Here is an 11,734-nt window from a genome sequence, read left to right as displayed (position 1 = left end):
TATTAACTATGGCCACTTGGCATTCCTGGGTGCTTTAGACAAATTAGTAGCAGCCGCTCAGATTAAATACCACAAGTCGGTGTTACAAGCACCTAGGTATGCAAGGAACACTAGGCTATGGCTGGAATTAGGCCTCTGTAGACCAGAATTGACCCTTTAGCGGGACCTAATTAAGTATTACATCAGGGTCCTCAAAGCCTCGAATAACACTCTGAAATATCATCTGGCAATAATCTTCAAAGAAGAGGACCCCCCCTGGCAAATCAAGTTGAGCAAAGCACTAGAGACTCTAAATATTGAAGCTGATAGCTGGTCTCTACCTGACATCTTGCAAAAGGCTTAGATAAATATCATGAAACGGCAAGTCCACTCTATTTCGTTCAAAAAGGATCGCGCTGCACTCTGCCATAATACCATCACGTTGGCACTGGACGAATCATATACTTTGTGGGAAGCGCAACAGTACTTACGGGAAGGACTAGGGGCCCAAGCCCGCAGGAACATTCTTTTCATGAGGCTCACGGCCCTTAGAATTTCGGATTTTAATCCAGTATGGGCGCAAGAAGATGGTGCAGTCTCCTGTCGGCTATGTAACTATCACAGGGATCCTGGTTTCCCCTTTTATGTTGCTGACCCAAACTGATGAGTGAACGATAAAGGCTGCTTCGTCCTATACTAAGGGACTCTGGCATCATATTGTGTAAGGATGCGTCAGACTGGTGTCTTTTGGAAACAACATCTATTCTCGCAAGAATGGCAAAGTTTATCGACTTAATTAGATAGCCCTTAGAAGCAAGTTAATAAATACACTATTCCTTAGCTCCTGAAACTGAGACGGTAAAGAAAAGACAGACCGTTATTTTAATGGGTTTTAGTGTAACTTTGGTGTAACATGAAACCAACTTCCGGTTTAAAGGCAAAAAGGATCTTGCAACAAAAAAGGAGAGGCTTGGGCATTGCACTTATTGTAGCAGACACGCCCTCTGATACCTCCACCTCCATAGTTCCATTTCAAGCAATGGCTATCATTATTTGGATATAAAAAAGACTTGTCAGGTCCACCATTGTTTTCCACTGCGCGTGCGCACACTGCCTGTTCCGTCTCAGACACGAGTGAACATTGCCTTACTGCGCATGCTCAGAACTGAATTAGTCACTGCCTCACTACGCATGCTCAGAAATTAAATGTTTTTTTCAGAGCTCTTGAACAGATAGCTACAGCTCGCGAGCTCTACGAGGATGAACGGAGCACGCGCACACAGTAGTACACTTCAATAACGCATGCGCAATAATGAAGTCATACTTGATTCGAGCGTGCGTATAGAATTAGGAGTGCGCGGAGAGTACTGCGCATGCGCAGAGATGAGCTGCGCACCTCACGCGATGGGAGGGCACTGTCCGGTAGCGCATGCGCAGAGAGCCTCGCTGAGGCATGTGCGCCTTGCTGCAGCGGAGGAGGCCTCGAGGCGCTTTGGGTGACCGGCTCAGCTCGAGGCCTTGGCCCGGGGGCCGCCTTTCCTCAGGTAGGGGCCCGGAGGACTCTGTCTAAAGGGGGCCGGGGGGAGGGGCGGATGGAGAGCTCCGGACCCGTGGCCTCCACGGCCTCTCCGTTCACTGAGAGTGGAGGAAAGCGCCGCAGACCACGCCTCGCAGCGCTCCCTGGGGCGGGAGCAAGGCTATCAGTGACGCATCAGCTGTGGATACACAAGGGAAGGGGGAGGGAAGGGGGGGGGGCGTCTGTGAATGACTCCACTGGAGCAGAAGACTTCATGTTAATGGAAGAACCGAGGGGCGCATCTAGGCCCAACCCCCCATGGAGGAGAGGGGGGTGCAACCACCCCCAATCCCCCATGGAGGAGAGGGGGGGCGCAACCAACCCCACCTCCCATTGAGGAGAGGGGGGGCGCAACCAACCCCACCCCCCGTGGAGGAGAGGGGGCGCACCAGGCACAAACCCCCATGGGGCAGGAGGCAGCCAAGCCACCTTCAGAGCTGCTTTTGAGGGCCCAATTCACACCTCTGCCCCATGCCTGGCCTAGAGGCAGACTCAAGGACTCGAGGACAGTGAGACCTGTATCAGCCCGTGGACAGTGAGACCTGTATCAGCCCGTGGACAGTGAGACCTGAGTCAGCCCATGGACAGTGAGACCATCAGCCCATGGACAGTGAGACATGTATCAGCCCATGGACAGTGAGACCTGTATCGGCCCATGGACAGTGAGACCTGTATCAGCCCATGGACAGTGAGACCTGTATCAGTCCATGGACAGTGAGACCTGTATCGGCCCATGGACAGTGAGACCTGTATCGGCCCATGGACAGAGAGACCTGAATCGGCCCATGGACAGAGAGACCTGAATCGGCCCATGGACAGTGAGGCCTGTGTCGGCCCATGGACAGTGAGACCTGTATCAGCCCATGGACAGTGAGACCTGTATCGGCCCATGGACAGTGAGACCTGTATCAGCCCATGGACAGTGAGACCTGTATCAGCCCATGGACAGTGAGACCTGTATCAGCCCATGGACAGAGAGACCTGAATCGGCCCATGGACAGTGAGACCTGTGTCGGCCCATGGACAGTGAGACCTGTATCAGCCCATGGACAGTGAGACCTGTATCAGCCGATGAACAGGGAGACATGTGTCAGCCCATGGACAGGGAGACATGTATCAGCCCATGGACAGTGAGACATGTGTCAGCCCATGGACAGTGAGACATGTGTCAGCCCATGGACAGTGAGACATGTGTCAGCCCATGGACAGTGAGACATGTGTCAGCCCATGGACAGTGAGACCTATGTCAGCCCATGGACAGTGAGACATGTGTCAGCCCATGGACAGTGAGACATGTGTCCGCCCATGGACAGTGAGACCTGAATCAGCCCATGGACAGTGAGACCTGTATCAGCCCATGGGCAGTGAGACCTGTATCAGCCCATGGACAATGAGACCTGTATCAGCTCATGGACAGTGAGGCATGTATCAGCCCATGGACAGTGAGACCTGTATCAGCCCATGGACAGTGAGACCTATGTCAGCCCATGGACAGTGAGACATGTGTCAGCCCATGGACAGTGAGACATGTGTCCGCCCATGGACAGTGAGACCTGAATCAGCCCATGGACAGTGAGACCTGTATCAGCCCAAGGACAGTGAGACATGTATCAGCTCATGAACAGTGAGACATGTATCAGCCCATGGACAGTGAGACCTGTATCAGCCCATGGACAGTGAGACCTGTATCAGCCCATGGACAGTGAGACCTGTATTAGCCCATGGACAGTGAGACCTGTATCAGCCCATGGACAGTGAGACCTGTATCAGCCCATGGACAGTGAGACCTGTATCAGCTCATGCACAGTGAGACATGTATCAGCCCATGGACAGTGAGACCTGTATCAGCCCATGGACAGCGAGACATGTATCAGCCCATGGACAGTGAGACCTGTATCAGCCCATGGACAGTGAGACATGTATCAGCCCATGGACAGTGAGACATGTATCAGCCCATGGACAGTGAGACCTAAATCAGCTCATGGACAGTGAGACATGTATCAGCCCATGGACAGAGAGACCTGAATCAGCCCATGGACAGTGAGACATGTATCAGCCCATGGACAGTGAGACATGTATCAGCGCATAGACAGTGAGACATGTATCAGCCCATGGCAGTGAGACCTCTATCAGCCCATGGACAGTGAGACATGGATCAGCCCATGGACAGTGAGACATGTATCAGCCCATGGACAGTGAGACATGTATCAGCCCATGGACCGGGAGACCTGTATCAGCCCGTGGACAGGGAGACCTGTATCAGCCCGTGGACAGGGAGACCTGTATCAGCCCGTGGACAGGGAGACCTGTATCAGCCCATGGATAGGGAGACCTGTATCAGCCCATGGACAGGGAGACCTGTATCAGCCCATGGACAGGGAGACCTGTATCAGCCCATGGACAGGGAGACCTGTATCAGCCCATGGACAGGGAGACCTGTATCAGCCCATGGACAGGGAGACCTGTATCAGCCCATGGACAGGGAGACCTGTATCAGCCCATGGACAGGGAGACCTGTATCAGCCCATGGACAGGGAGACCTGTATCAGCCCATGGACAGGGAGACCTGTATCAGCCCAAGGACAGTGAGACATGTATCAGCGCATAGACAGTGAGACATGTATCAGCCCAATGAAGCAGCCTGTCCCCCCTGACATCTGGTAAATGCTGATCTATTGCAAATAGGAGAGGAGTTGGCCTAACGGCTAGGGCGGTCAGCCTCAAATCTGGGGAACTGGGTTCGAGTCTCAGCAATGACGCTGAACATTCTGTTATTCTGGGCAAATCACGTAATCTCCCCGTGCCTAACAAAAAAAAAATGAATGTGTCCTCATGTAATGCAACTGGTGCTATGTAAAGCACTCTGATACCCGATTTGGGTCAAATTCGTGCTATATAAAACACTGTAAAAAACAAAATATGTTGTGGGGTTGCCACCAACTTGCGCTCTACGGAAAGGTAGTGTAGGAGCATTTGACGCATTGCACAGAGTGGATACATTACTTTCATGTGGGAGGTATGCATTATGAGGCGGTACCGTAGGGGTAAGAAACGCCAGGTTGAGTCCAGTTTAATCGATCTGGGACAAGTCCCCAGCATGCTATGGGCTGCCTGCACTCGTTCACAAATTAGACACACGCGGAGAGCACAGCCTTGCATAGAGAGGACAATCTGGGTCTAAGGAAATACCCTATAACCGCACACTGGGACACCCTGATTGCAGATCTCCGCACAGAAATAAGTGCTCCTACTATGAATGGAGTTGATAAGATGGGTGAGGAGGGCAGTTAAGCCAAACTTAACAGAAGTACTCCTGCAGAGCACACAGGCTAGTCACACCGAGTTAGCCGCAGTTGGTCGGGGGCAGTGGGGTCACTGCGAGGGGAACCTATTCATACTTGCTAATGCATGCAAATAATATGTTGCAGTGGGTGGGGGAACAGGAGGGCATGCAATTAGTGGGCGGGGGAACAGGAGGGCATCTCCTCTTGCTTCTTCTTTTCCTCTCGCCCCCTTTTTCCTCCGCTGATAGCCATATGCAATGTGCATGTTGTAAATATTGTATTTGTTTTTTTGAAAAACTGTTTAGCTTTGTAATTGATACATGTTCTATACTACAGCATCTGATGATGTTCACCAACAGTGACTATTGCACACATGTTAGCAAGGAACTGTCCAACCTCGTGTCATTTTGTAGCAGGCAATATAATGTAACCATGAACATGTGGTATCATAATTAGCGACCTGCATTGTAATAGCTATTCTTGTAAGTAATGATATGTGTGAATTGTAACTTGAAACAAGTATACTTGAAAATCCAATAAAAACAGATAAAACAAGATGTGATTAACATCACTCATCCTACCTTGTTCCATGTGCTTAATGCACATATTAACCCTGCACTATTTAGAAGTGATGGATTTTATAAATAGGGCAGAATACCAAGATAAATTAGAAACCTATACAAAGAGACTTCATGAAGCAGGGGAGGGCCACAAAACGTGTTGGTTATGCTTTTAATGTCCAATATGGATGGCGGTACAAGAATGTTTTCATAAGGAATGCATTTCCTACTCCTGAACTGGATTTATCTTCTTTGAAGTTAATAAAAGTGAAGAAACTGCCAAAACTGAGTTAGGTGAGATATGTTTTCAGGAATGCTTTTCAGTGAATAGTAAACTGAACACAGTGCGTCAGCACATTGTGTATTTTGCTTCAAATTGGAGTACCGACAAGCAGCTTTGTCGATTCATTTCAAGTGTGTAGGAGTTTTTAAGTTACCACTATACAGCTCTGCAGATGCCCTGTCACAGGCAGGGACCCTAACAAATTCTACATTACTAGTTTTGCCAGTGAAACATCGAGTTTTCCAGGCGTCTCCTGCTCATACTTCAGCTGCTGTTCTACAGCTTTTGTTAACTGATGAGACCTAACAGAAAAACGGCAACCGGTCACACATGCAGAGCCAGTCCCAGATACTGTACTTGTGTGGTGCTGTTTTTCTTCCATACTAGAGCAGTTAACGACTACATGGCATCTGAACACTTGGGTCCAATGTAAAGAGAAGTCAGTGGTCACACTAACCAGTAGGTTGAATATGTGATGCCGTATATTATTAAATTCTCTTCCTCCTCGATCCCCTGCAGCCTCTGTTTTGTCTTTCATCTCTCTCTTTATCTCTGTCTTTCTCTTCTCTCTATTTCTACACATTGAGCATTGGTAACCTTGAATATATCTATTGTTACAGATTACATCAGTGAAGATGTACCAGGCATCATTTAGAGGAAATAAGAGGGGTGCACAGATCAAAGATGGAAAGAAGTGTTCACCCAGGAAAAAAGCTCAGCTGTGTGAAGGCCCTAATAAGAAGGTGAAGAGGATTAAAGAGGAGAAAAGTTCGACCATGGATTGTGGGGACAGCATGTACCCTGAGGAGGACAACAAAGGGGAGCGCCCTTCTGCCAGTGATCGTGAACTCATTGTGGACAAGGTGAAGAGTATCAAAGAGGAGAAACCATCAGCCCAGGATTGCATTGACCTAGAGAATTGTGTAAGGAATCGCAAAAGGGCTAAACCTTCTGCCAAACAGAGTGATGTTATCATGGAGATTGAAGTGGAAGGTGCTCGGCACACCATAGTCTGGGTTGAGCCAGCTAATGAAAAATCCAAGAACTCCACTGAGCCTCAGAAGATGGAAGTTGAGAAGTCATCATCTTCCCACCTCCAGCAGGATTCTAACCACATTGTGAAAACTGAAGAAGGCAAGAAGCAATCTATCAAGGATTGCGGAGTCATCATGGATATTACAGATGGTAACACATTGAAGGACCTTTCTGCCAGGAATTGTGAAAACCGTGTGGAGCAGGTGATACGTTTTAAAGAAGAGAAACCTTCAACTGTGGATTTTGATGATATTATGGACTCTAAGACGGGCAGCAATGAGGAGGAGCATTCTGCCAGCTATTCGGATGACAACTTGGACATAGTGAAGGTTGAAGTAGAGGATCCCACATCTGACTTAAGCACTCCGTGCTCCATGGGCTGGCTTAGGGATGAAGACGGGGGAGAGACATCTGCCGAGAAAAGCAACGACTGCACTGATATGTCTTCCCAGGTTTCAAGTCTCCTTGCAAATACTGAAAAAGGCGAAGATCAGTTTCCCAGGGATTATCAGCACTCTTCACTATATGTCCAAACTGAAAATCAGGAAGAAACCACTAAGAAAACACCACAGGACTTAACCACACAGATAATGTTAAGACCTGATGAAAACGATCCATTGCCTAGTGATCCCCAGAACGGTGCAGAAGGATGGTTGCTTGAAAGCTCAGTCGCAGGTAAGCAATGAATGCTATAGTGTTTATTGTGATACAAAGCACAGTTCTCACCTGTTTTAGAAAAGACCACTCTGATTTTGTGCGATGCAGAACAAGTGTAGGTTTACAAGCACCTCCTCCCCACCTGCCCTAGAGACAGAACTTGGTTGACCCTGGATGATGTGGAGACAGGATTTGGGGTGTGTCTTTGACCTTATTTTCCAGTCTTTTTAGTGCCAGCCTCTCTACCATCAATTCTGTGCGATGCCAAAAGAGGTTTTTTTTTTTTTTAAAAAAAATTTTTGAAGACCTTTATTGTGCATGTTGCAGAAGTACAAATACGGGCCTACAACCATCCGGCCGGCCACACAACTTATGAGCACAGGTGTCAACATTACGATCTACCGGCGGCAACAAATATTACGACAGCAATTGGTCACCGTTACACTGGAAGGGGCATGCCGCCAGGGAGAAGGAGCAGTAAGGTCAAATTTTAAAGTTTTTGATGGAAGAAAAGTCAATGAAGGATAAATAGAAAGGAGATCCGAGTCCGTGCAATGAGTCCACATGAATAGGCGACAATAAAAATAAAATCAGTTACGTGAAGCTCTTTGTCAAAGCGGCAAAGCAATAAAGGAACAAAGCGGTCAACAGGAGCCACACTCGTGCCACTTCCAGTGCCACCCACTCCCAACCATCCCCTATCACTGACCCAGAGAGGAAGACAGCTTGAGAAGGCACAAGAAAATAAAAGAAAAGGCCCATAGAACTAAAAACAAAAATTAAATCTACCCCCCCACCCTGCACCAACGCGGAGGCTACGGCCTACCCCCCCCGACAATGTGCCTGTCGCCCCATAAAGAACCCGAAATGTAGGTCAAGCAAAAGAAGAAGAAAGGAAAAAGGAGGAAAAGTAATACAGATGTCACCGCAGAGTATTGAGAGTGAGAAAAGGCCTTCCTAATCTACAACCCCCAAAAACTACAAGTGAAACGGGAGGAGGAGCCAATCAAAACATTCCCGGTACCCCAGTCAGAAACACAGTCCCCACACAATCTTCGGCTGTTGAGAGCCAGTCATTAGTGCAAAAGCAGTTCAGGAAAAACATTGAGACATGTGCGAATTTAAAAGGAATGTACGACTTCCAACCCCGGTCCCATCAGCCCAGCAGCCGACAACACGTGGAGAACCTAACCCCGATCCGACCCCAGACAAACCCAAAAAACAGAGCGCATGAAAAATACCCGCCCCCACCGAGACAAAGAACCATCATGGCCGCTCATCGACTTAGGCTTAGCCCTGGCCCGAACGTGGATACACCCCCAGACTCACCCCCCAAAAGAGGCCCGCCCACCACATAGCAAAGGAGTAAAATGGCAGGAGGGAGGAGGTCATCAACAAGAAAGCACAAAATGGCCGCAATGAGTCACCAAGGAGTCCCACGGATTTAACAAAATGTACCATGATCCCACCAAAGTCACTCGTTGTTACATGCAGGATAGAAAAGAGGCTCAGCGCAATAGGAATAGGCGGCTGCAACGGCCCAGGCAGGTCTCGAGGCACATACGACAGGGAATCCAGCCACAATGTTGCACACTGCGTCGGGAGGGGAAACAAAGTGTCCCATGTAGAATCTTCAATCCAAGGGTCTCGAGCAGCAGCGGGAGACACAGCGAACTCTGCTAAACCACAGGCGAGGGAAAGCGCAGATTCCCGACACGGTGCAGGCAGCGACAGGCGGCAACCTGGAGGTTCCAGTCCAGTAGTGCACCGTCCCGACCCAGACACCAATTGGTCCAGCCGGTCCCCCAATTCCAGGCGGCCGCGTCGGACGTCCAAGCGGAGATCGTGCAGGGCTGACAAGACGGTTGCAAGCGAGGGTTCAAGCTGTTGCCCCCAGGTCTTAGTTCTCCGGGGGGTCTCTCGAGTCGCCGGTACTCCTACCGTCAGGGCGGCACCGGTAGCTGGCATGGGCGAGCGCACCTCACCACAAAGCCTGGCGGCGCACTCCGCCATCATGTACAGATGGAACCAGCAGTCGCCGACAAAAGGAGAGCACTGGCGCCCTCCCCTCGTAGCTGCTATCCGGGAGCCGTGCACCGTGTCCACAAATCACTCCGCTCGATGTAGGCGACCCTCTGCGTCCGCAGGCGGCGAGGCACGGGGTCCGCGGGCAATGCGCGACCCAAGATGGCCGGACAGTCTCCTCCCGTACTCGCCGTCTCTAACAAGGGCTCCGCCGCGCCGGAGTCCAACAGCTCCGCAAGCCCAGTCCTCTCGCCGCCTGCCTCACTCCGTCTCAGGCGACCGAGCTCGAGAAGCGCCGCTCAGGGGTCACTCTGGTTCCGCCACAGCCAGCGCCGGCAGAGCGCTCCAGCCGGCAGCTAGTCCCCGGGGCACGGCAGGAGGGGTCCTCGTCCGTGGGGTCCAGGGTCAGGAGGCGAATATCTTCGGCTGCCGGGCGAATCGCGGGTCCGGGAAAGCACCGCCGAGATTAGCACCGTTTCGCACACCGTCCACCATCAAGTATGCCAGGATTTAAATGCAGGATTTTAGCGAGGCGGAAAAAGACTCGCGGAGCCGGGAGTCTACAGGTCCGCTCCGGTCGCCATCTTGGCTCCTCCCCCCAAAAGAGGTTTTTATTACCATTCCTAGTGGAAAGCATTGCTATTGTCTTGTTAAAATACTATACATTTGTTCAAGTGCTGAAAGACAAGACAGTTGTATTGCATTTTATTGCAAAATGCATATAATGCTTACTATCCCTATGTGGGACAGTGATGTATGTCATATACATGTTAAAGGGCCAACGGTTGTTCCCTCTCAGTGCTTTGAACTAAACTCTTGATTAATATGACTTCCCTTCCTTAATTTCCCCTTTCTCTTGTCATTCCTAACTCAGTCATGATCTCCCTACAGCACTTTAAAGTGAAAGCTTGATAGTGTTGGGCGCTATAGAAACATAACCCACCATAGTGCTAATGAAAACCAGATACAAATGACATGACTTTCATTTCAAGCAGGAGTGACGATACTGCAATCACTGCACATTGAAGCACATTCTGGCAGATCCAGACTGGAAGGTGGTATCACTGCAGCAAAGTTGAGAGGTTTTGAATTTCTTTCTTAAAGTGTAAATTCCTTGTATCGAATATGGATATCAAACCGCATGGTGCACTGAGGCCACAAAAGGGGCTGAGGGAGCAGGATGTGCTGCCGTTGTGCTGGATCCTCGAAGTATTGTAGGTAGGTGGAGCACTGCGGTTGTTGATGTCCCCGATACCCTCTTCTTGTCCTCATGTGAATTTCTTGCTGCTAGTATATCAGAGCCAAACCAAAGATAATCTCTTGTATAAGCATCAAGTGTTCACTGTGAATTGAGAGAGAGGTCAGCAGAGCCAATCACAAGTTACAGCATGGAGGAGACATCTAGTACATATTGTTTGGGAGCCACAGAGTTTTGAACCACTTCTAACATGGCGGAGGGCCAGTTCTGTGGGGCCTGTGGAGCTCGAGAATATCTAGGCAATCCTGTGACATACTGCAATTGTTCCTGGAATGACAGAACTCAGATAGTACTGCAATCTCAATGAATTGTAAAGTACCTCCTTTCAAGTTCTAAAACATGGTAGATGGCGGAAACTTCATGAAACTGCACCTGATCAAGAATTACCTCTATTATAATTAACCCTTTCAATTTGTAAGATTGAAAAGGGGATTGTGTGCACACCGAACAAGCACCCGCCATCACAATGACAGTCCTATACCGGACTTAAGCATATAATGAAAAAAGCACAGGTGCACCATAAATTAAAAAGTGCAAACACAATAATTGTACAAGCACAAATATTGACGTCCAGAGATGTGATTGGATTGATTGATTTATTTGTCAACAGTAGAAAAACGAACAGCCGACGCATTTCGTCCTGGAAAGTACTTCTTCAGGGCAAAGAAACAAGCGGTAAGCTTATTATGCGGTGTATGCAGTCCTATATTGAAGACCAGAAAATCGGGTTCGATTTCGCATTCTTTAATGAAAAATAATAATGTCCGAGCAACTGAAGGTCTCTGAAATATTGCGATCCTCCAGGATGGACATCTGACTAGGCTGGGGAGTAGGCTAAAAGAAAGTATATTGATCGTACAATCAGGTCAGTATTAATCCAAGCATGAATAAATATTTAGTAAAGGTGCACCAATTCCAAACTGTGCACCTAAGTCTGAGAGTAACCAGTAAAACCTTAGGATACTGTAAACGATATGTCCCCGGATATTTATTTATTTTATTTGTAATTCCGATCAGACGCTATACGGACTGAGGAGACACGACATCTGGGCTTGGCATTCTGTTTACAACGCTCCT

At 49.0% G+C, this 11,734-nt stretch overlaps 1 protein-coding gene across 1 annotated transcript in view; it reads left to right on the top strand.

Moving 5' to 3' along the window:
* The first annotated feature begins 1,395 nt into the window (after positions 1-1,395).
* Positions 1,396-11,734, top strand: part of LOC147678856 (uncharacterized) — a 28,335-nt gene continuing 17,996 nt past the window's right edge. Inside the window, exons 1-2 of the mRNA XM_086946286.1 lie at positions 1,396-1,523; positions 6,303-7,392. Coding sequence (XP_086802412.1) covers positions 6,318-7,392 — 1,075 coding nt within the window. The 5' untranslated portion in view covers positions 1,396-1,523; positions 6,303-6,317. The remainder of the gene's footprint in view (positions 1,524-6,302; positions 7,393-11,734) is intronic.

This window comes from Lissotriton vulgaris, chromosome 12 (assembly GCF_964263255.1).
Source record: "Lissotriton vulgaris chromosome 12, aLisVul1.2, whole genome shotgun sequence".
NCBI lineage: Eukaryota > Metazoa > Chordata > Amphibia > Caudata > Salamandridae > Lissotriton > Lissotriton vulgaris.
The sequence above is the reverse complement of the archived record's forward strand: the minus strand, read 5'-3'. Positions and strand labels throughout refer to the sequence as shown.